At 43.6% G+C, this 25600-nt stretch overlaps 2 protein-coding genes across 2 annotated transcripts; one reads left to right on the top strand and one right to left on the bottom strand.

The window, feature by feature from the left end:
- Positions 1 to 422: 422 nt before the first annotated feature.
- Positions 423 to 5292, bottom strand: pink1 (PTEN induced kinase 1). Its single transcript, XM_079675256.1, has 6 exons — positions 4870 to 5292; positions 3539 to 3832; positions 2928 to 3028; positions 2357 to 2539; positions 1736 to 1899; positions 423 to 1277 (listed from the first exon to the last, which is right to left on the bottom strand). Exons 1-6 carry the CDS (start codon positions 5203 to 5205, stop codon positions 1078 to 1080), a joined length of 1278 nt encoding a protein of 425 aa, XP_079531382.1. The 5' UTR covers positions 5206 to 5292; the 3' UTR covers positions 423 to 1077.
- Positions 5293 to 6093: 801 nt separating this feature from the next.
- On the top strand, positions 6094 to 24037 carry peds1 (plasmanylethanolamine desaturase 1). The gene is made up of 6 exons (XM_079675277.1): positions 6094 to 6277; positions 12726 to 12845; positions 13314 to 13405; positions 15848 to 15992; positions 16699 to 16911; positions 21522 to 24037. The coding sequence occupies exons 1-6, from the start codon at positions 6148 to 6150 to the stop codon at positions 21641 to 21643; spliced, it is 822 nt and encodes a 273-aa protein (XP_079531403.1). The 5' UTR covers positions 6094 to 6147; the 3' UTR covers positions 21644 to 24037.
- Positions 24038 to 25600: the final 1563 nt, after the last annotated feature.

Here is a 25600-nt window from a genome sequence, read left to right as displayed (position 1 = left end):
ATAACGTAACCAGATGAGTGATTACAGCGCCCGGTATCATTTTACACACATTTGTATCATACAGATGCAGGACTTACACACGCCTGTTATCTGACCGACAAGTCCGCACGCACTCTCCAGCCCAAACTCTAATAAGCATTCATTCACAAACTAAATCAGGAGACCTTTAACGTTTTACGTCCGGTTCGCTCCTTTGTTCCTCGCTGTACACAGCTCCAGTTTGGGCACTGGCCTGTCATCAGATTGTATTTGTTGTTGCTGCTGTAGCGGAAGTTTAGTACAATTATTTTTGATTAAATACTCCAAATCTCCACCCTCCATAATTGCACTTGCTTCAGTTGCTTGCTACTTTCTAACGGCGGTGAGAGTGGTGCAGTGACGCTATCTATCTTCTATCGATTAGATTTATCATTCGAAAATTATAAAAGTAGGGTAGACATGTGGATATTATCCGACTGAACAAAACGTGCATTTACCTAACAGGTTCGTTTTCCACTGACCTTTTTTCGAGCTATTTTCCAAAATCCTGTGGAGAAATCCCATTGCTATTTTGTCGAGGGAAACCGAGCGCAGCTTACTTCCGGGTTTCAGGACGCGTCACTGCACCACTAAGTTGATGCGATTTGATTGGATTGTGAGGCAAGGGAAGCCAGCCGCCTCTGGCTTCCCTTGGCATGGCCCTGACCAATCACAGGTTGGCAGGGGCATGACGTGAGCCTCATCTGATTGGTCAATCCCTCCATTTTTTTTCACCAAGGGAAGCCAATTTCGGCTGGCCTCCTCTCGCAACAGAGAGTGCAATCTACTGTTTCACCATAACATCTAGAGGGGCGCTGTTTCACTCTTTGTAAAATACTCAATGAGAATGGGGGAGAGACGGGCCGGCAGAATAATTATCGAAACTAAACGAAGTGTTTTTATTTATTTATTAAAATTATAACTACAATTCCGAAAAAACAGGGGAAGCCTGGCTTCCCTTGGCCTCCAGGAGAAAACGCCACTGGAAACATCCGAGCGAGTTTATGTACAGGGAGAAGAGGAGGGGACCGAGAACAGAGCCCTGAGGGACCCCTGTACTTAATTGACAAGGGTCGATATGTGCCTAAGAATAGTATAATAGGAGACCTTTAAAGAGTTACTGAAGCTCACCTCGGGGGCCATGAGGCAGGCGTTGCCCCCCCGGCTCACCCACATGCTGTTGAAGGGAAGCTGCAGACTGCAGTCGCTCTGAGACAGACAGCAGCCAAAGTCCGAGATCACCAGCCGAGGACATCCAGCTGCAGGAACAAATCACACTTTGAAACCTCTAATGTTCTCTGAGCGACTGAGGTCTGAGGACATCCAGGAATAATTCAACTGAGGGACTCAAATGTTGTGTTATTGTTCTCTCTGGGGTCCCGGGTTCTGGACGAGTCCCCAATTTATGCTATGTCCCAGCTCGTGGGGAAAAAGGGAAGCAACCAATTACTCGATTTGATTGATTTGATTTTAACATGGGGGTCTATGGAAATTGCTCCCTTCTGCAGACTGCTCCTACTGGCCACTAGATGAACTGCAGTTTGAGGCACTTCCGTATTAGCGTCCCGGCTCTTCCCCAGAGTTTGCCTCTTGGTTGAACCATATTCCTGTATGTGATTTAACTCTGCTCCTTCTTGCAAGAATAAATTAGTACCTGATTATTGATTCCTAAACCGATATGTTTCTAAGAGTGGAGGAGAGGCAGTGTGTCTCTGACCTGAGTCCAGCTCCAGCAGGATGTTGTCGGTCTTCAGGTCCCGGTGAGCGACCCCCTCGCTGCAGAGATGCTGCACGCCCTCCAGCAGCTGCAGCAGCATCAGGACTCGCTGCCTGCGGCTCGGCTGGTTCCCAGACAGGAACTGACGCAGAGTCCCGGGGTAACTGCAGCATGGGGGGGGGAAAAGCACTTAAAGGTCTCATATTATACTATTTTAGGCATATATTATAGGTCTCAGATATATCACATACCAACTATGTACAATATGTGCAATATATGTATTTATGCCGTTAATAACTTTGCAATATATACCTGGCTGCTAACTCTTCAGAACTGCTACAGGATGTGTTTTGTGTAACTTATAAATCGCAATATATCGTATCGCAATACTTAGCATATCGTAGAATCACAATACTATCGTATCGTGGCTTAAGTATCGTGATAGTATCGTATCGCTGGGAGCCTGGTGATTCCCAGCCCTACTGAATGAAGTTTCTTCCGGAGCTGTAGATATCAATTCAAGTTTTAGATCTGATTTCATGACATGAATTCAATACCTTTCAGTGGAGGAGAATTCCTTTATAAATAAAGCAGGTGACTTTAGATTGTAAGTGGCCGTACCTCTTCATGACGAGGAACAGCGTGCGGTTGTTTCCCAGCCCGCCGGGGTTCAGTCTGGCGGGCAGGACGTCGGGGTATTCCTCCCTCGCCCCGGGGAGCAGCGGCACCTCGGCGGTGAACGCTCGGTGAACACGGATCACGTTCGGATGAGCCGACACCCGTCTGGGCAGAAAGCCAAAGTGTCTGTGGGGGGGGAGGGAGAGAGAGAGAGAGAGAGAGAGAGAGAGAGAGAGAGAGAGAGAGAGAGAGAGAGAGAGAGAGAGAGAGAGAGAGAGAGAGAGAGAGAGAGAGAGAGAGAGAGAGAGAGAGAGAGAGAGAGAGAGAGAGAGAGAGAGAGAGATCTCTTTATCAGTTATCATTCATGCAGAGCAGCACCACTTGCTCTAGGGAAGCTCTCACACACACACACACACACACACACACACACACACACACACACACACACACACACACACACACACACACACACACACACACACACACACACACACACACACACACACACACACACACACACACACACACACACACACACACACACACACACACACAGTCGGAGTGTAACTCTCACCCGTCCAGAGGCTCCTCCCCCTCCGGCTTCAGGGCCAATCGGCCGGCAGGAACCAACTCCTGAGACATCGAGCTCAGGATCGCCTCGCTGGAAGACCCCGCCTGAAACACAGCCACAAAAACACCTTTCAGTCAAATGAGATAAGACAAGTTCATTTATACAGCACTTTCCAACACAAGGCAATTCAAAGGGCTTTACAAACATGAAAGACATTAGAAACATTAAAGAGCAAAGATAATAAAACATGAATAACAGTCACAGTGCAGTGCAGATGTGAATAGTTCAATTAAAGGCAGCGGCAAAAAGAAAAGTCTTCAGCCTGGATTTAAAAGTAGTGAGAGTGAAATCCTGGGTGTTCACGTAAAAATTCACGTATGTTAACATTTTAAATCATTTGTGGTCAAATGTGTGTTCATGTAAAATCACGTGAGTTATCGTGTGCTAAGGTGTAACCCTAACCCTCAGTAAGCTGTACATGTGGTAAAGTCAAATATCATAAGAAGTCTCTTTCAATAAAAACCCTTGTGACACGGCGTATTATTTCATCTTGCTTATAATTAATAAATAACTTCTGGAGCAGCAGCATCCCTCTCCTCGTGTGGAAGACCCACCCCGAAGTTCCACATCATCTTGATCGCCAGGGGGAATCTTCTGAAGGAGCAGCAGGTCAGAGACGGAGCCCCTTCCTTCACCTCCTCCTCTTCCTCTCTGAGCTTCACCTCCTCCTCCTCTCTGAGCTCCACCTCCTCTTCCTCCTCTCTTTTGGGAGTGAATCGAGCTGCAGCTTCGTACACAGCAGCGTTGGAGCCTTTTCCGATCTGAGCCCCGATGATGTAATCGTGCAGTTTGTACCCCGAGGGCATCGGTTTCATGGAGCTCGGGAACCTCTTCCTCCTGAACACCGCCTGCAGGGGGAAGACAAAGAGAGACGCACAGAGGTGAGGGTTAGCCTGGGGAATCTTAATATTTTCTAACGAGACGCTTTTCAGAATGGGTTGGACTTTTATCTCTGAATTTTGACTTTTTTGTGCAGAACATACCAATATACACCTGAACGTGAGCACAGAATGACCTCTTTAACTATTTAAATGCTTCGGGGCCCTGACATTTGGACACTTGTGTACTTTTAAGGAAGGGCACTTCTTACACTACTGTCCCCGGCAGTAATAATACACTGAGTCCCCGCTCTACATTATTATTTCCGGGTGTTGTTTACCTGGGTCTCCTCTCTTGATCTGTTGTTGTTTACCTGGATCTCCTCTCTTTATCTGGTGTTGTTTACCTGGATCTCCTCTCTTTATCTGGTGTTGTTTACCTGGATCTCCTCTCTTGATCTGTTGTTGTTTACCTGGATCTCCTCTCTTTATCTGGTGTTGTTTACCTGGATCTCCTCTCTTTATCTGGTGTTGTTTACCTGGATCTCCTCTCTTTATCTGGTGTTGTTTACCTGGATCTCCTCTCTTTATCTGGTGTTGTTTACCTGGATCTCCTCTCTTGATCTGTTGTTGTTTACCTGGATCTCCTCTCTTTATCTGGTGTTGTTTACCTGGATCTCCTCTCTTTATCTGGTGTTGTTTACCTGGATCTCCTCTCTTGATCTGTTGTTGTTTACCTGGATCTCCTCTCTTTATCTGGTGTTGTTTACCTGGATCTCCTCTCTTTATCTGGTGTTGTTTACCTGGATCTCCTCTCTTTATCTGTTGTTGTTTACCTGGATCTCCTCTCTTTATCTGGTGTTGTTTACCTGGACCTCCTCTCTTTATCTGTTGTTGTTTACCTGGATCTCCTCTCTTTATCTGTTGTTGTTTACCTGGATCTCCTCTCTTGATCTGTTGTTGTTTACCTGGATCTCCTCTCTTTATCTGGTGTTGTTTACCTGGATCTCCTCTCTTTATCTGGTGTTGTTTACCTGGATCTCCTCTCTTTATCTGGTGTTGTTTACCTGGATCTCCTCACAGGTAGCAGTGCTCCTCCGGTCCTCCTCCAGCTGCTCCACGAGCCCCACACCGAGCCCGAAGGCCAGGAACACGGCTCTGTTTCTGGGGGATCCTCCGGAGCTCCTGAAGCCGACGGAGGCCAGCATCCGGGCGGCCAAACCACGCAGAGAGGAGCGGTAGTACCGGTACCGGGAGGGCAGGAAAACCCGAGGCTGTGGGGCCGGCGGGACCGAGGCTCCTCCGACCCGTAACCTCGCAGCGACCCGGGCTCCAGGTTTCAGGTTCACAAGCAGCGAGCGGCCGAGCTCCAGCCCGCGGATCAGAGCGTGTTTCACGGACATGATTTACCCGGAAAAGAGAGCTGAAGAGCGGCTGTCAGTCCTCCGCTCGGTGCGAAGACAGTGATGTAAACAAAACAGAAGCTACAGGGCATGCGCGGGAATGACAGCGAGTTAATAATATAACTGTATATATTTTTGCATAGTGACTCATTTATCTCCCTATTATGACTCATTTATCTCATTATTATGAATCCTTCATCTCACTAATATGACTATTTATGTAATTATTATGACTTATTATTTACAATTTTAATAAATAAAGGAAAAATAAATAAAAAGCGGAAACAAATGAACTGAACTTCCGTGTCAGTGAGAGCGAGAGGACGGAGGCGGGGCTTAGAGGGAAACTCAACTGCGCATGCTCTGTGGGCCCACATCCGGGTACTTTTCATATCATTCTGGCTTCATTAGCCACTTTATTGTTTTTATTTTATTCAAGAACATATATCAACATCATAAATGTTGAACAAAAAAGTTGACGTCAGTGGCAGACATATAAAATAGTAAAAAATGACATTAAAGAAAGAAAGAAAAATACAGTTCCATATTTCAGATTAAATATTTGTTAATTACACAATTAGTTTTGATTGCATTTGTATTCATAATATTTTTAATTGTGCTCCTATATTGTTTTAATTATTGGTTAATTATTAAGTTTATATCTCTGCTTTATGCGTCACTGAACAGCTGTTATAGGAATGAACGCGATCTCGCCTCCGACGCTGAAGCCAGTTTTCAGAGAGGGTGGGGTCAGAAAATACAGTCTTTCCTCCCATTGGTCAGTCGACATTCCGATGAGCCACTTCCCGTCCCCTGATTGGCTGCTGCACTCACTGACTCGCCGCTGATTGGCTGAGAGCCCCGCGCTGTCTGTGGGCTGAGAAACCTTGGTGAGAGCGTTGGTTCCTGAAGGGGCTGGGCTCACAGTGTGGAGAGACAGAAATGGCGAGAATGGTTACCAAAGCGGACGGGATTGTAGAGAAGAACCAGAACCCCCAGAACGATGGTCGGAGCGGGAGGGGGGGTCCACAGCACGCGGGGGCCCGGGAGCTCAAGGACCTTTACTCACCAGGTGAGTCCAGGGGCTCGAGCTGTGAGTCCTCGAGAGGCGGGTGACATAACGACGTTACATAGCATAGTTTCTCAGGAGGAAATGTGTCACAGTTAGTCACAAATACACAATTTTAAACCAGAGTGTTATTTAATGAAGAGTTACAGATGTATATTGTCATCTGGAAGGACAGACCAGAATCAGGTTTATTCAGTGATGTAAAGTAACTAGGTAGATTTACTCAAGTACACTTTTCAGGTATACTTGTACTCTACTTGAGTATTTCTATTTTATACTACTGTGTACTTCTACCCCACTACAGTTCAGAGGTAAATGGTGTACTTCTACTCCACTACATTTAATAGCTTTAGTTACTTCACAGATCTGGAGGAATGATGTGAAATATAATCAAGTATTAAATCAGACTTTAGTTCCACCTGGAGTAAGATCTGGGTACTTCTACTTTTACTCAAGTACCAGATTGGAGTACTTCTACTTACTAAGTACCAGATCTTAGTACTGGGTCACAGTAAGGCATAAACCAGTGTACTGAATGACACCTAGATGATACATCTCCACCATAGTTACCAAGAAACAAACAGGAAGTAGAGTTTAGCCTTAAACAGACCAGAGAGACCTTTGTTTGTTACACAACTCTGTGTGTGTGTGTGTGTGTGTGTGTGTGTGTGTGTGTGTGTGTGTGTGTGTGTGTGTGTGTGTGTGTGTGTGTGTGTGTGTGTGTGTGTGTGTGTGTGTGTGTGTGTGTGTGTGTGTGTGTGTGTGTGTGTGTGTGTGTGTGTGTGTGTGTGTGTGTGTGTGTGTGTGTGTGTGTGTGTGTGTGTGTGTGTGTGTGTGTGTGTGTGTGTGTTTACTTAAGTACAGTTATTGAGTACATGTACTTTTCACACTGTACTGCAGGGATAATAAATGCCCTATCCCTAATGTTCTGGAATAGACATGATGTCCGTCCTCTCAGTATCATGACTGTAATGCATCTGTCTGTGTGCAGCAGGTACAGTGAGAGAGGGGTTATCAGGCAATGGACATGCTCAAAGCCTTCATAGTTGATGAGCCTCTTTTAGGTGTCTCTTTGTATTTGTTAGACACTTATATATCGTTCCTAAGTGTCTATGTGGTGGTGTTATGTGCACATTGTGCCTTGTTGCAGTCACTGTGAGTCTCCTTGTGTCTCATTGCAGCTATTTTAGCCGTTTGCTCTTTGTTTTTGTGTCACTTTGCTGTCATTTTGAGTATTTTGTCAGCGACCCATCCATAAGTGAGCTATGTTTGTGTTCCCGGTGCAAAACAAAACACAGCATTTGAACTCGATGAAGTAAAAGGCCTTCACGCCCTCTGTTCAAATACTCCTCTCCTTTCTTTATCCTCACACCAGCTGAAGATCTTTAGTGATCAGACTTTTTTGAGACATTTAGTTTAGTTGAGTTATTTCACTTCCCCTCAAGGAGCAGAGAAATGTTGTGACGGTGAATAAAATAACAGCTGCTAATTAATCATGTCACTAACCTTTGGACGTTTTTAGTTTGGATGTCATGACGTTCTCGAGGACTGATAATTTAATCAGGTTCTGGGTTTATTAGATTAAAATAGATAGAACTCCCGAAGGAAATTCTTTTTGCCAGGTTGCTCCAAAACTACAATACAGATAATACAGATACATCTTCATAAAAGTATGCAATATACAATAGCTCAATATACAATAGCTCAATATACAATATACAAAGATTTAAAGTAACGTATTGCAGTGCCCCAGTAGAGAATAGGTAGCAGCCTGTGACAGTGACAAGTCATTTTGCACATTCAAGTAAAATAGTAAATATCAAATACTAAAAACAACTAACTACTCTGTGTTCAGTCTTGCTTTCTCTAATATCAACATCTCTCTCTGTTTTCCTTCCAGACAGAGGTGGGAAGTATTAGAGTACAAATACTTCCTTACTGTACTTAAGTACATGTTTCTGGTATCAGTGCTTTACTCCATTACTTTTTACTTTCTACTTCTCACATGTTGAACACAAATACATGTACTTTCTACTTCTTACATGTTGAACACAAATACATGTACTTTCTACTTCTTACATGTTGAACACAAATACCTGTACTTTCTACTTCTTACATGTTGAACACAAATACCTGTACTTTCTACTTCTCACATGTTGAACACAAATACATGTACTTTCTACTTCTTACATGTTGAACTCAAATACCTGTACTTTCTACTTCTTACATGTTGAACACAAATACCTGTACTTTCTACTTCTTACATGTTGAACTCAAATACCTGTACTTTCTACTTCTTACATGTTGAACTCAAATACCTGTACTTTCTACTTCTTACATGTTGAACTCAAATACCTGTACTTTCTACTTCTTACATGTTGAACTCAAATACCTGTACTTTCTACTTCTTACATGTTGAACACAAATACCTGTACTTTCTACTTCTTACATGTTGAACTCAAATACCTGTACTTTCTACTTCTTACATGTTGAACACAAATACCTGTACTTTCTACTTCTTACATGTTGAACACAAATACCTGTACTTTCTACTTCTTACATGTTGAACTCAAATACCTGTACTTTCTACTTCTTACATGTTGAACTCAAATACCTGTACTTTCTACTTCTTACATGTTGAACTCAAATACCTGTACTTTCTACTTCTCACATGTTGAACACAAATACCTGTACTTTCTACTTCTTACATGTTGAACTCAAATACCTGTACTTGCTACTTCTTACATGTTGAACACAAATACCTGTACTTTCTACTTCTTACATGTTGAACACAAATACCTGTACTTTCTACTTCTTACATGTTGAACTCAAATACCTGTACTTTCTACTTCTTACATGTTGAACACAAATACCTGTACTTTCTACTTCTTACATGTTGAACACAAATACCTGTACTTTCTACTTCTTACATGTTGAACTCAAATACCTGTACTTTCTACTTCTTACATGTTGAACTCAAATACCTGTACTTTCTACTTCTTACATGTTGAACTCAAATACCTGTACTTTCTACTTCTTACATGTTGAACTCAAATACCTGTACTTTCTACTTCTCACATGTTGAACACAAATACCTGTACTTTCTACTTCTCACATGTTGAACACAAATACCTGTACTTTCTACTTCTCACATGTTGAACACAAATACCTGTACTTTCTACTTCTTACATGTTGAACACAAATACCTGTACTTTCTACTTCTTACATGTTGAACACAAATACATGTACTTTCTACTTCTTACATGTTGAACACAAATACCTGTACTTTCTACTTCTTACATGTTGAACACAAATACCTGTACTTTCTACTTCTTACATGTTGAACACAAATACCTGTACTTTCTACTTCTTACATGTTGAACACAAATACCTGTACTTTCTACTTCTTACATGTTGAACACAAATACCTGTACTTTCTACTTCTTACATGTTGAACACAAATACATGTACTTTCTACTTCTTACATGTTGAACACAAATACATGTACTTTCTACTTCTTACATGTTGAACACAAATACCTGTACTTTCTACTTCTTACATGTTGAACACAAATACCTGTACTTTCTACTTCTTACATGTTGAACACAAATACATGTACTTTCTACTTCTTACATGTTGAACACAAATACATGTACTTTCTACTTCTTACATGTTGAACACAAATACATGTACTTTCTACTTCTTACATGTTGAACACAAATACCTGTACTTTCTACTTCTTACATGTTGAACTCAAATACCTGTACTTTCTACTTCTTACATGTTGAACCCAAATACCTGTACTTTCTACTTCTTACATGTTGAACACAAATACCTGTACTTTCTACTTCTTACATGTTGAACCCAAATACCTGTACTTTCTGCTTCTCACATGTTGAACACAAATACCTGTACTTTCTACTTCTCACATGTTGAACACAAATACCTGTACTTTCTACTTCTTACATGTTGAACTCAAATACCTGTACTTTCTACTTCTTACATGTTGAACTCAAATACCTGTACTTTCTACTTCTTACATGTTGAACTCAAATACCTGTACTTTCTACTTCTTACATGTTGAACACAAATACCTGTACTTTCTGCTTCTCACATGTTGAACTCAAATACCTGTACTTTCTACTTCTTACATGTTGAACACAAATACCTGTACTTTCTACTTCTTACATGTTGAACTCAAATACCTGTACTTTCTACTTCTTACATGTTGAACACAAATACCTGTACTTTCTACTTCTTACATGTTGAACTCAAATACCTGTACTTTCTACTTCTTACATGTTGAACTCAAATACCTGTACTTTCTACTTCTTACATGTTGAACCCAAATACCTGTACTTTCTACTTCTCACATGTTGAACTCAAATACCTGTACTTTCTACTTCTTACATGTTGAACTCAAATACCTGTACTTTCTACTTCTTACATGTTGAACACAAATACCTGTACTTTCTTCTTCTCTCATTTTCCAAACAGGCTGGTTCCTTTAGTCTGAATGTGTGTTTGGTGGCGTGATCATTATTATTTAGAGTCATTGCGTGCCTATTGATTTGAACACGATCCGTGTATCCATCATTTCCTGGTCTTCTCTAAAGAAGAGGGACCAATGAAAACGTTGTCATGTTGCCGTTGGTCACCATGGAAACATTCATTAGCTAACAATGACATTATTGTTCTATTAATATAAAGGGAGGTCAGGTACTCTTTAAAACAGCTGCTAGTTATGGGTACTTTTTACTGAAGTACATTTCAAAGCCTCTTTACTTTTACTTGAGTAAAGAAGTTTAGTCAGTACTTCTACTTTTACCAGAGTACTTTCAAACACGAGTATCTGTACTTCTACTTGAGAAAAGGATGTGTGTACTTCTACTTGAGTAAAGGATGTGTGTACTTCTACTTGAGAAAAGGATGTGTGTACTTCTACTTGAGTAAAGGATGTGTACCTGAGTAAAGGATGTGTACTTCTACTTGAGTAAAGGATTTGTACTTGAGTAAAGGATGTGTGTACTTCTACTTGAGTAAAGGATGTGTACTTCTACTTGAGTAAAGGATGTGTACTTCTACTTGAGTAAAGGATGTGTACTTCTACTTGAGTAAAGGATGTGTGTACTTCTACTTGAGAAAAGGATGTGTGTACTTCTACTTGAGAAAAGGATGTGTGTACTTCTACTTGAGTAAAGGATGTGTACCTGAGTAAAGGATGTGTACTTCTACTTGAGTAAAGGATTTGTACTTGAGTAAAGGATGTGTGTACTTCTACTTGAGTAAAGGATGTGTACTTCTACTTGAGAAAAGGATGTGTGTACTTCTACTTGAGTAAAGGATGTGTGTACTTCTACTTGAGAAAAGGATGTGTGTACTTCTACTTGAGAAAAGGATGTGTGTACTTCTACTTGAGTAAAGGATGTGTACCTGAGTAAAGGATGTGTACTTCTACTTGAGTAAAGGATTTGTACTTGAGTAAAGGATGTGTGTACTTCTACTTGAGTAAAGGATGTGTACTTCTACTTGAGTAAAGGATGTGTACTTCTACTTGAGTAAAGGATGTGTACTTCTACTTGAGTAAAGGATGTGTGTACTTCTACTTGAGAAAAGGATGTGTGTACTTCTACTTGAGTAAAGGATGTGTTCTTCTACTTGAGTAAAGGATTTGTACCTGAGTAAAGGATGTGTACTTCTACTTGAGTAAAGGATTTGTACTTGAGTAAAGGATGTGTGTACTTCTACTTGAGTAAAGGATGTGTACTTCTACTTGAGTAAAGGATGTGTACTTGTACCTGAGTAAAGCATGTGTACTTGTACCTGATGTGTACTTGTACCTGAGTAAAGGATGTGTACTTGTACCTGAGTAAAGGATGTGTACTTGTACCTGAGTAAAGGATGTGTACTTGTACCTGAGTAAAGCATGTGTACTTGTACCTGAGTAAAGGATGTGTACTTCTACCTGAGTAAAGGATGTGTACTTGTACCTGAGTAAAGGATGTGTACTCGTACCTGATGTGTACTTCTACTTGAGTAAAGGATGTGTACTTCTACTTGAGTAAAGGATGTGTGTCCTTCTACCTGAGTAAAGGATGTGTACTTGTACCTGAGTAAAGGATGTGTACTTGTACCTGAGTAAAGGATGTGTACTTGTACCTGACTAAAGGATGTGTACTTGTACCTGAGTAAAGGATGTGTGTCCTTCTACCTGAGTAAAGGATGTGTACTTGTACCTGAGTAAAGGATGTGTACTTGTACCTGACTAAAGGATGTGTACTTGTACCTGAGTAAAGGATGTGTGTCCTTCTACCTGAGTAAAGGATGTGTACTTGTACCTGAGTAAAGGATGTGTACTTGTACCTGAGTAAAGGATGTGTACTTGTACCTGAGTAAAGGATGTGTACTTGTACCTGAGTAAAGGATGTGTCCTCTGCCCTCTCTCCTCCAGGTAAAAGATGTCAGGAGTGGTGCAGCGTGGTGCTCTGCTTCTCTCTCATGGCCTTCAACTTCTTTCACCTTCTTGCCAACTTCCACCTGGGCCACCTGTGGTCCATCCTGCTGAGCATCGGTGAGGAGGCGCTGGTGGATCCATTACAAAGTGTTTGTCGTGGCTTCCTTGTTTGTTTGTCGTTATCATATAATCACATATCGTCTTATACTCTGATGCCGTTTACTCTGTTAAACTGAGTTGTTAGTCTCGTGTGTGTTCAACAGAGAGGTTAAGGGCTTACATGTCAGGAGGCAAAGGAAGTAAAAGGGGGATTAAATGGTTAAGGACGAGGGGGTGTAATGGTTTGATGATGGGATGGAGGAGCAGCTGTTTCCTCTCATGAACACACAGAGAGACTGTCAGCAGAGCTTCTCTCCTCTGAGGAGGAAGCTGCTCTGTTCCTGCTTTTCAGATCCACCTCACTTTATATTGACTTTCTGTATTACTTTATTAAATCTAGCAAAAGACAAACTTCGTCCATGAAACGTCCACAGTGTTCATGCTCTGTTGTAACTCCATGTCTCTGTGTTTTAATGTTGTTTCCAGTGGGGGGGATCCTCACCGCTGACTTTGCGTCGGGACTCGTTCACTGGGGGGCCGACAGCTGGGGGTCTGTGGATCTGCCCATCTTTGGAAAGGTACGTGTTAAGGCCCAGATACACCGGCCAGTCACCTGAGAAGTCGCCGACGCCGACACCGACTGTTGCGTCGCCGGACTCTCCTGCGTATTTGCCGACTTCGCGCACTGGAACACACCGCAAATCCGAGCCGAGCACGTATGAACTGCGTATGCTTGAGTGGCAATAACTCTCCTTACCAGCAGGCGGCGGTAGTGTGTATTCATCATTCAAAAGAGGCAACAACCGGAACAACCGGAAGACAGAAGAAGAACAGACTCCGTGATATAAACAAACAACAAATAGCGTTTTTCTTTCCATTTTCACTCTCGTCCGTTGAAAACATGAACGAACAGGAGCTCTATAAACCCATGAGGTGAAATAGCCGTCCGTGTGTGTTCCATCTTCCATTTTAAATCATTTGTTCACCTCCCTCACTTCCGTTAACGCTTCTCATGCACTGATTCGCTAGCTGAACAGCCAATCAGTGTTATCCCTTTGTCCGACTTCCGGTGGTGTTCCCGACGCCGATTCAACAAGTTGAATCTGCAAGAAAAGGCGTCAGGTCGGCAGAAAAGACCCGACGGTGCGGCGCACACCACTCCGAATAGGGCGTGCCCACGCTCATGTTCGGCCCGACTCCCATTCACTGCCGATTTCGGGCCGGTGTATCTGGGCCTTTAGAGCCAGTATTTAGTTTAATAAGAAAGGCCTTCTAATAGAGCGGTGCAGTGACGAGTCCTGAGTGAAGTGAGTCAGCATGTCTCCACTTCCTGTTCCCTCGTCTCAGAGCCAATGGGATCTCTCCGTAGGATTTTGGAAAATATCTGAAATAAGGTCTGTCGTTGAGACAAAGAGACGGATCACGTTTTGTTCTACATTAAATCCATCAGCAGTGACCCCACTGGTGATTTCTGAAGAGTGGACGTGTCTGATAAACGATGGCTGTTACCAAGTGGCTGAATAGGACTACAGAAGTCGTGGAGGCCGTTGTACGTCATTACACCGAACACGTAAACACTCCTCTAAGTTAGTTTCTGTTCAGCTTGAGAGCAAGTCCCTGCCTCCTGCAGACTGTTCAAACAAACGCTTCAACTCGTTCCATCTAGAATCTGTGTGTTTGAATATGGATCTTAAGTTGGCGTGACGTTGAAGTCGTGCTGCTGGACTCGGCTGTAGCTCCTTTATAGCATAACGTTAGCATTTAGCTTCTGGACATTAGATTTATGATTCAACATTATGAAAGTAGAGATGTGGAGATTATCCGGCTGAACAAAACGTGCATTTATCAAACAGGGTCGTTTTCTACAGACCTGATTTTCAGCTATTTTCCAAAATCCTCTGGAGAAATATCGTTGCTTTTTAGTCGAGGGAACAGCAGCTTCCTTCAGGGTGAACACGTCCTCCCTGCACCGCTCTCTGTGACAGAGTATAGAAGAATACAATTCCCACGGGGCCTCCTCTAAAGAGACAGTGATGGGTCAGAAAGATGCCGTTGAGGAACAGATTTTAACCGTTAAACTACCCTTTAAGTTATTAAGTTAAAAAAGCCTTAACAAGAAGAAAGAATACCTAAGTGGTTTGTTATTGTCTTTGAGTTTTGCCTTTTTCTTTAGAATATTGTAAAGGCCTCTTTTCTTTGTTGCTAAACGTTTGTTATTTTATTTTGAGCAAACACATCGCTTAATATCATCCAAACCATCGGAGGCCGAGAAACTCTTCAACTGTGAGTAACACAAAGATAAAGGGAAGGAGTTGAACATGTCTGTTTAAGGCATCTAGTGGCTTGATGGAAAGATAAGAAAGGAAGCCACGACACTCAGATATTCACTATTTGTACTTTAGATAATGTTTTTTATTTAAAAGATGTTGATGGCCAACCAGTGCCTTTACTGTAGAGACAGAGGGGACGACGTGCGGTCAACAAAACCCTCCTAAAGGTTGTTTAAAACCCGTCTGACGATGTTTGCTATTTAGACCCAGTGGGAGCAGAACGATCGAGGCCATGAGAGGACCAATGGCTCGTACCAAACCCTTCAGAAGGATTCATATCTCAAAGTCAACTTTATTGTCAATCTTTCAGTTTGTGTGTTCGGACAGATCGTTGTTTCCCACAACCCGGAATACAAACATACAAATATATATAAATCATGTATACCCTATATATACACAACCAAGTGTGTGTGTGTGTGTGTGTGTGTGTGTGTGTGTGTGTGTGTGTGTGTGTGTGTGTGTGTGTGTGTGTGTGTGTGTGTGTGTGTGTGTGTGTGTGTGTGTGTGTGTGTGTGTGTGTGTGTGTGTGTGTGTGTGTGTGTGTGTGTGTGTGTGTGTGTGTGTGTGTGTGTGTGTGTGTGTGTGTGTGTGTGTGTGTGTGTGTGTGTGTGTGTGTGTGTGTGTGTGTGTGTGTGTGTGTGTCCTGAATATAAGTGTAAACGTAGTATTTGTGCGTTCCTCTGTTTTCAGGCCTTCATCCGGCCCTTCAGAGAGCATCACATCGACCCCACGGCCATCACCCGCCACGACTTCATTGAGACCAACGGGGACAACTGCATGCTGACCATCCTCCCTTTGGCCCACATGGCCTTCAGCTTCCTCACCCTCTCCCCCGGTGAGACTCTGTCAAACTGACATCTTAAAGGTCCCCTATCATACAGAATGCACTTTGTGATGTCTTCTCTACATCACCACGTGTCCCCGGTGTGTCCCCGTGTGTCAGGAGACTCTCTTATACCTCATTCACACCAACGCAACTCCGGTTCAAGCTCCGTGCTAGAGCTTTCCAGGTTCAGAACTGGTTCCTCGGTTTAGCTCCGGCTCTTTTCACACCGCCCAGAGTCCGGCTGCCTCGACGTAAGCGTGAAGTATGCGGTCCTTTTGCTCTAGCCGGACAATTTTTTGGTGCTTCAAACGAACCGGATTCCGGAGCTAAGAGGCTGCTCCCCTGCGGTGTGAACGGGAAAACCCGGTGCTTTTCAAGCTCCAGCTCCGAACCGGCCCTGAAACACCATTGGTGTGAATGAGTGTAAATGTCTTCTCTACATCACCGTGTGTCCCCGGTGTGTCCCCGGTGCGTCCCCGGTGCGTCCCCGGTGTGTCAGGAGACTCTCAAAGTGTCAGGAAATAAAACCCTCTCATTTCTTATCATCTTACTTGAACTTGAATTGACTGAATTCATTTGATAATTGGGCCTATTAACACATGACTATGTAATATATGTCAACCTGTATATTTAAGAAGTACAATATAAGACAAGCAGAAGTTGAATGATCCTGAAGTCATTATGCTTTGTTAATAGCCACGCCTCCTCTCCACAGCCGAGGTGTACCACAGTTACCCGTGGTTCTGCTTCCTGTTCGCCCTCGCCATCTTCGTGACGCTCACCAATCAGATCCACAAGTGGTCGCACACGTACTTCGGGCTGCCGCGCTGGGTGGTATTCCTGCAGGACTGCAAGATCATCCTGCCCCGAAAACACCACCGAGTGCACCACGTGTCCCCCCACGAGACCTACTTCTGCATCACCACAGGTCAGCCTCCTCTCTCCTCTCTCCTCTCCTCTCTCCTCTCTCCTCTCCCCCCACGAGACCTACTTCTGCATCACCACAGGTCAGCCTCCTCTCTCCTCTCTCCTCTCTCCTCTCCTCTCTCCTCTCTCCTCTCCCCCCACGAGACCTACTTCTGCATCACCACAGGTCAGCCTCCTCTCTCCTCTCTCCTTTCCTCTCTCCCCACGAGACCTACTTCTGCATCACCACAGGTCAGCCTCCTCTCTCCTCTCTCCTTTCCTCTCTCCTCTCCCCCCACGAGACCTACTTCTGCATCACCACAGGTCAGCCTCCTCTCTCCTCTCTCCTTTCCTCTCTCCTCTCTCCTCTCCCCCCACAAGACCTACTTCTGCATCACCACAGGTCAGCCTCCTCTCTCCTCTCTCCTTTCCTCTCTCCTCTCCCCCCACGAGACCTACTTCTGCATCACCACAGGTCAGCCTCCTCTCTCCTCTCTCCTCTCCTCTCTCCTCTCTCCTCTCCCCCCACAAGACCTACTTCTGCATCACCACAGGTCAGCCTCCTCTCTCCTTTCCTCTCTCCTCTCCCCCCATGAGACCTACTTCTGCATCACCACAGGTCAGCCTCCTCTCTCCTCTCTCCTTTACTCTCTCCTCTCCCCCCATGAGACCTACTTCTGCATCACCACAGGTCAGCCTCCTCTCTCCTCTCTCCTTTCCTCTCTCCTTTCCTCTCTCCTCTCCCCCCATGAGACCTACTTCTGCATCACCACAGGTCAGCCTCCTCTCTCCTCTCTCCTCTCCCCCCACGAGACCTACTTCTGCATCACCACAGGTCAGCCTCCTCTCTCCTCTCTCCTTTCCTCTCTCCTCTCCTCTCTCCTTTCCTCTCTCCTCTCCCCCCACGAGACCTACTTCTGCATCACCACAGGTCAGCCCTCCTGCTCTCCTCTCTCCTTTCCTCTCTCCTCTCCCCCCACGAGACCTACTTCTGCATCCCCACAGGTCAGCCTTCCTGCTCTCCTCTCTCCTTTCCTCTCTTCTCTCTCCTCTCTCCTTTCCTCTCTCCTTTCCTCTCCCCCCACGAGACCTACTTCTGCATCACCACAGGTCAGCCCTCCTGCTCTCCTCTCTCCTCCCCTCTCTCCTTTCCTCTCTCCTTTCCACTCCCCCCACGAGACCTACTTCTGCATCACCACAGGTCAGCCTTCCTCCTTTCTTCTCTCCTTTCCTCTCTCCTTTCCTCTCTCCTCTCCTCTCCTCTTCCCCCACGAGACCTACTTCTGCATCACCACAGGTCAGCCTTCCTCCTTTCCTCTCTCCTTTCCTCTCTCCTCTCTCCTCTCCTCTCCTTTCCTCTCCCCCCACGAGACCTACTTCTGCATCACCACAGGTCAGCCTTCCTCTCTCTCTCTCCTCTCCTCTCGTTCTCTCTCTCTCCTCTCCTCTCCTCTCTCCTCTCGTTCTCTCTCTCTCCTCTCCTCTCCTCTCCCCTCACGTTCTCTCTCTCTCCTCTCCTCTCTCCTCTCGTTCTCTCTCTCTCCTCTCCTCTCTCCTCTCCTCTCGTTCTCTCTCTCCTCTCCTCTCTCCTCTCATTCTCTCTCTCTCCTCTCCTCTCTCCTTTCCTCTCGTTCTCTCTCTCTCCTCTCCTCTCGTTCTCTCTCTCCTCTCCTCTCTCCTCTCCTCTCGTTCTCTCTCTCTCCTCTCTCCTCTCCTCTCGTTCTCTCTCTCTCCTCTCCTCTCGTTCTCTCTCTCCTCTCCTCTCTCCTCTCCTCTCGTTCTCTCTCTCTCCTCTCCTCTCGTTCTCTCTCTCTCCTCTCCTCTCCTCTCTCCTCTCCTCTCGTTCTCTCTCTCCTCTTCTCTCTCCTCTCGTTCTCTCTCTCTCCTCTTCTCTCTCCTCTCCTCTCCTCTCTCCTCTCCTCTCTCCTCTCGTTCTCTCTCTCTCCTCTCCTCTCTCCTTTCCTCTCCTCTCTCGTTCTCTCTCTCTCCTCTCCTCTCCTCTCGTTCTCTCCTCTCCTCTCTCCTCTCCTCTCCTCTCCTCTCTCCTCTCCTCTCGTTCTCTCTCTCTCCTCTCCTCTCGTTCTCTCTCTCTCCTCTCCTCTCTCCTCTCCTCTCTCCTCTCCTCTCGTTCTCTCTCTCCTCTCCTCTCCTTCTCTCTCCTCTCCTCTCCTCTCTCCTCTCCTCTCTCCTCTCGTTCTCTCTCTCTCCTCTCCTCTCTCCTTTCCTCTCCTCTCTCGTTCTCTCTCTCTCCTCTCCTCTCCTCTCCTCTCTCTCTCCTCTCCTCTCTCTCTCCTCTCATTCTCTCCTCTCTTCTCTCCTCTCCTCTCCTCTCTCCTCTCGTTCTCTCCTCTCCTCTCGTTCTCTCTCTCTCCTCTCCTCTCGTTCTCTCTCTCTCCTCTCCTCTCGTTCTCTCTCTCTCCTCTCGTTCTCTCTCTCTCCTCTCCTCTCCAAACATTCTCTTGCACTATTTTATCTAATTGATTAGTTCTTCATCCTCAAATGTATGTAAATTCTTCTTAATACTTGAATAGCTTTAAGAGAAACACAGGCTCAGCTCTCCAGAGGGTTCACTTTCTATGTCTGCAGCTCCCTTAAAACAGAAGCCTCAGATTGATGACGATAAGAGGACATTTGAAGGGTCTATTTCAAGCCTGTTATGGAAATAAGTTATTGGGCTTCTTTCTTATCAACTTAGATTTGATTGAAACAATTTTCAACTTTAAGTGACTGAATTTGTTTGAAAAGTGGGCTTCATGAATATTTAAGCAATAGCTCACGACAGGCCGTGGTATATGCTCATTATATCACAGCTAAGGGGGCGTGGTTCGGCGCAAAGCGGAGCGTCGACAACCCCCTTAGCTGTGATATAATGAGCATATACCACGGCCTGTCGTGAGCTATTGCTTTTATAAAACGGTTACCAAGTGTGGCAATATGAAAGAAAAATACACACTCTAATTTAAATAGTTTTTATTAGTAAATAATGATGTTCAAAATAAAATAGTCCCTCCGTTGCCTTCTGCACGAAACATAGTGCGAGGTGGTTGCTATGCAACAACACTAACAGCTAGCGAACATATTAGGCGGAGAGCGTTGATCCATTATTTGGCTGTTTATTTACATTAATGTGTATGTTGCTGTTTATTGTGCATCCACTGAAAACCTGTCCAGCATCAGTAGCATGGCTTACGTGGTCACTTGTATAGGTTGAGGTTGTTCGAGGCTGTTGCTTGGCGTGGCGAGAATATTGCTCCACTTTCTCCGGTCCCCGAGATTGGGCTTCCAGTAGCTCTGGAGAGAGCTTTCGCACCTGTGGCCACTAACGGTCATAATTTCTCTGCTTTGTTTCAAGACCCGCATCAGAAAGCTTTTGAATGGTGGTACTTTTCCAGTTGGTCTACCTGCTCTTCACGTAGCTCTGCATGTCGTAGTTTAGGTGCTTTTTTTTTCTGGAGATAGGCACTGCTCAATCCACTCCTCCATACTATAGTAAGACCCCCCCCGGAGTTCGAAGTTAATCTTAAATGTTTCCATTTTATGCTTTGTAAGTTAGTTTCGTAACGGAAGAAATTTAAATATATTTATAAAACTGACAAGTCAAATCAAGCAATCTGATTGGTCGATAGTGTTTTTGCGGACCTCTTTGATTACAGATTTGAAAACATCGTTGCTTGCTTTAAAAGTAGCACAATTCATTATGTTAAACCTTCAAAAGTATCTAGATATCCCTGCCCTAATGCCAAAGGAACTGCACACTGAATATGTTTTGCCGTTTGATGTCTATGTCTGGACCGCTGCGTCAAAAGGAGGGCTTCTGCCCCGTTACTTCTTCGCTGCTTTCTTGTTCCAGTACAGTTTGCTTTTCAGCCCAACGGTATACTGTTTTTCTCAGACGCAGAGGGATACTGACTTGTTGTGAAAAGTAACTTACAATTCTACCCGTGGTATACGCTCAGTATATCACGGCTAAGAACCAATCAGATTGCTTGATTTGACTTGTCCGTTTTATAATGTGTAATATCTGTTTGCATATATATTTGAGAAGTACAAGACAAGCACAAGTTTCATCTGTGGGCCATATTTCATTATACTTTTTGAATTAGCTGAGGGCCGATTCAAAAAGGCCCGCGTGCCGTAGTTTGGACACCCCCTGTTCTATGTCCTATTCATGCTGCTTTGTTGGAGGACGACTTCAGTTTGTCATTGACATATCTCCACTGTAGCTGCTGAGCACATGATGAGAGAGACTTGAAACGCTCCGGCCGTTAACTTCATAATGAACCATCAGTGTTTGACATCAAGCTCCAGCTCTCTCCGTCTCTCAAGGTTCAAGCTTTTATTGTCATGTGTACATACTAGCATACATGCTACAGTGTAGTTATGTCAATGAAAATCTGAGGTCACAAGCTCCTCCCACAGAACACAATAAGGCAGATAATAGTCTCTCTCTCTCTCTCAAAATTCAATTCAATTCAAAGAGGCTTTATTGACATGAAAGTTAAACAAAACGATGTTGCCAAAGCATCAAAATACAAAATAATTAACAACATTAACATTTCAAATGTTTACATATTATTGATACTTCTCTCTCTCTCTCTCTCTCTCTCTCTCCCCCCCCCCCCCCCCCTGCAGGCTGGCTGAACTACCCTCTGGAGAGGTTTGGCTTCTGGAAGAACCTGGAGGATCTGATCCAGAGTGTGACGGGGGAGAAGCCCCGCGCCGACGACCTGAGGTGGGCTCAGAAGGTCCAGTGACGCTGCAGACCTCCTGCTTCCTACCTCAGAAGACCTGGCCCTCATAACACAAAGACTACCAGACGCCTTCTGTCTGATGCCATAGCTTTACGTCTGTTCAACAGGGGGGCTCTGCTTTCCATTACTCACTCGTGCAGACCCTCGCTTCCAACTGCAACATATCCTAACCTCTTCGTGTGTCGAACATCGATTCACTAACAATGCTTTTTGCTACCAAGGGATATCTGAAAGATTTCCCTCAAACAATCCCAAGAAAGAATACTTGAAAGAGTCAGACTCGCTTTTTCTGAGAGGGGATACATCTCGTTAAATATTATATTGTATTGTTTTATTTGCCTTTTTTGCATCAAGGGTCTACCTGGTGTGCTCATGATGAAATTGGATTAAGGCCATGGTGAGTAGTGCTGGGTGATTGAAGAACAAAATGATTCATTACTGTTATACTTGTTGATTTCTTGAACGCGGGTTCAGCTGCAAGCCTTACTGAGGGGACCACATGTTTCATATCTGGTTTGTTGATCTGAGGCGATGGCTACAGCTGCAGAGGAGGGCTGGATCACTTTAGTGTTTATTTACAGACAGCTCAGAAACAAGAACCGTTCATGCTGCGGTCAGACCCGGAACTGGGATTCCTTCTGCTCTCTGTAGGGCTGCAGTCATTAAACAACACATTTATAAAATAACAGTTTCAATAACGAAAGCAATTCAGCGTCCAGCCTCTCAAATATAGAGTGTATGTATTTTGGGATTTGGACAACTTATCTGGAGTTTATAAACAAGTTAACCTAGAGACCTAATTGAATTAACCTGTCAGTGTGCTGTTGAGCTAGCAAACGTAATCTATCTATCTAACTAGCAAACATTAGCTTTCTATCTAACAACCTGGCTAGCAATTTTAAACCATCTACTTTTCAAGCTATCTAAAGTTAGTTGTTTATCAAACTAGTTACCAAGCTTACACTAGGTACCTATTCAACAAGCTCACTAGCAAATCTAAACTATATAGCTAGTAATCGCCAAATTGGCGGCTCTCTTAATTTGACTTGGATTATTATTTGATATCTACCGAGTTAGCTATTTTACGTTTATGTAGCACGCTGGCTAGCTAATGTAATCTGTGTGGAAATCTAATGTAATCTGTGGAGCTATCGGATGCTCTCATAATTCCATTGATATCTCAATAGCCTCTCAAATATGGAGATGTTCCTATGAAAGTAAATATCTTTGATGTTTGACACAAAAGACAAAAGTCTGCAGTGTTGACATTTATAAACACAAGTTAACTTATTGACCAAACCCAATGAACCTGTCAGTGTGCTGTTGAGCTAACAAACATGATCTACTTTATATTCTAGCTAAAGTTTGCTATCTAACGAGTTAGCTATCTTACGTTTTGCTACCCATGTAGCACGCTGGCTAGCTAATGTAATCTATGGAGCTATCGGTGGCTCTCATAATTTGATTGATATCTCAATAGCGACTCAAATATGGAGATGTTCTTATTAAAGTAAATATCTTCAGGGACTGACAAACATTTAAAGACTTAGAGCAACGTCTCTCACTACATCACGACCAAATGATTCATATGAAGTCATCTCCAGAATAATCAGCAGGAGAGTAATCATAGCTTGCAGTTATGTGACCCCGCAGTGTGAATTGTTCTTGTAACTGTAGTCAGCGTCGATGCTAACGTGTGTCGCGCAGACGAGGGTCTCAGTGAAAGCCCTTTCCCTCCTGACGGACTGCAGGGAGGAGGCGCTGCAGTTTGAGCTGCCCGACGCGTCACAGGTGCATCGCGTGTCTTTGTGTCGTGTGCCAGCAGTGTGTTCACTCACATCCTGCTTTTCTTTTTAAATCATGTGGAGGAAGCGTTTCTCGTGATGTTACTTCACTCCTACTGATGAGATGATGCAGTTCATTGGTCGGTTGAGCATCGTTGTTAGTAACGCTTCAGTCGGTCATCTAAATGTGTTGTACAGCGAATGACTATGCAGTGCAATAAGAGGTCCTTAACCATACGTCTTAATCATCTGGTTCAAATGCCTTTCGTTTTCTACTCGTTTACACTGAGTGGCTTTTTAGTTTGGATCTTTAAAATGCTTGATCTGCATGATGTATAAAATGACTTTAACTGTCACTCACAGTGTGATGTGTGCATGCATACAGCATGGGGCTCTCCAAGCTAACTCTGATCGTGCTGCTTTCAAAGACCAGCCCAAATGTTGACCAAATGTTAGAAATATCTCATTGTTATTGAATAAATCCTACATTGCTTTGTACCCCTAAAATGAGAACTTGTACATCAGTTACTCATCCTGAATTATTGAAGACAACTTTATTTTTCTATTAGAACATCTTGATAAATTAAAGTAAAAGAAAACATCTGTTAAGAAACTTTCACACACGTGATTTTGAAGAGCTTTTTCAACATTAAAGCATGGAAACATGTCACAGACACACTACATACTGATATACACCTGAACCTCAGCAGGAGAGCACTCTTTAAAGTAGAGACACTACATACTGATATACAGCTGAACATCAGCAGGAGAGGACTCTTTAAAGTAGAGACACTACATACTGATATACACCTGAACATCAGCAGGAGAGGACTCTTTAAAGTAGAGACACTACATACTGATATACATGTGAACATCAGCAGGAGAGGACTCTTTAAAGTAGGGACACTACATACTGATATACACCTGAACATCAGCAGGAGAGGACTCTTTAAAGTAGAGACACTACATACTGATATACACCTGAACCTCAGCAGGAGAGCACTCTTTAAAGTAGAGACACTACATACTGATATACAGCTGAACATCAGCAGGAGAGGACTCTTTAAAGTAGAGACACTACATACTGATATACACCTGAACATCAGCAGGAGAGGACTCTTTAAAGTAGAGACACTACATACTGATATACACCTGAACATCAGCAGGAGAGGACTCTTTAAAGTAGAGACACTACATACTGATATACACCTGAACATCAGCAGGAGAGGACTCTTTAAAGGAGAGACACTACATACTGACATACACCTGAACATCAGCAGGAGAGGACTCTTTAAAGTAGAGACACTACATACTGATATACACCTGAACATCAGCAGGAGAGGACTCTTTAAAGTAGAGACACTACACACTGATATACACCTGAACATCAGCAGGAGAGGACTCTTTAAAGTAGAGACACTACATACTGATATACACCTGAACATCAGCAGGAGAGGACTCTTTAAAGTAGAGACACTACATACTGATATACACCTGAACATCAGCAGGAGAGGACTCTTTAAAGTAGAGACACTACATACTGATATACACCTGAACATCAGCAGGAGAGGACTCTTTAAAGTGGAGACACTACATACTGATATACACCTGAACATCAGCAGGAGAGGACTCTTTAAAGTAGAGACACTACATACTGATATACACCTGAACATCAGCAGGAGAGGACTCTTTAAAGTAGAGACACTACATACTGATATACACCTGAACATCAGCAGGAGAGGACTCTTTAAAGTAGAGACACTACATACTGATATACACCTGAACATCAGCAGGAGAGGACTCTTTAAAGTAGAGACACTACATACTGATATACACCTGAACATCAGCAGGAGAGGACTCTTTAAAGTGGAGACACTACATACTGATATACACCTGAACATCCGCAGGAGAGGACTCTTTAAAGAATGTAAGGTTAAAAAGGGTGAGTAACTGATGTACAATTATATTTTTGTTGAGTAATGAGATTTTGATGTAGACAATTTAAAATAAGTGTACAGTGAATTTGAAGCCAAAATGATGCTTTATGATCTGTAATATTCGACTTGTTCTTAATCCTTTATTCGTGATTATATATAATTATTTAGGTGTTAGAGTTTAGTGAGTGTCCAAAATGTTTGGAGGTGTCTTCATCACTGTTTAAGGCCTTTTCATTAAT

This window comes from Notothenia rossii (assembly GCF_949606895.1).
Source record: "Notothenia rossii genome assembly, chromosome: 4".
Taxonomy (NCBI): Eukaryota; Metazoa; Chordata; class Actinopteri; order Perciformes; family Nototheniidae; genus Notothenia; species Notothenia rossii.
Note: the sequence above shows the minus strand (reverse complement) of the source record. Positions and strands in the feature narration are given on the sequence as shown.

Coding starts and splice junctions, on each gene's coding strand:
- peds1 (XM_079675277.1), top strand. CDS start 6,148: ATGGCGAGAATGGTTACCAAAGCGGACGGGATTGTAGAGAAGAACCAG. Junction 6,278..12,725: donor CAAGGACCTTTACTCACCAG/GTGAGTCCAGGG, acceptor TCTCTCCTCCAG/GTAAAAGATGTCAGGAGTGG. Junction 13,406..15,847: donor ATCTGCCCATCTTTGGAAAG/GTACGTGTTAAG, acceptor CTCTGTTTTCAG/GCCTTCATCCGGCCCTTCAG.
- pink1 (XM_079675256.1), bottom strand. CDS start 5,205: ATGTCCGTGAAACACGCTCTGATCCGCGGGCTGGAGCTCGGCCGCTCG. Junction 1,900..2,356: donor CTGTTCCTCGTCATGAAGAG/GTACGGCCACTT, acceptor CCCATGCTGCAG/TTACCCCGGGACTCTGCGTC. Junction 1,278..1,735: donor CCTGCTGGAGCTGGACTCAG/GTCAGAGACACA, acceptor TTGTTCCTGCAG/CTGGATGTCCTCGGCTGGTG.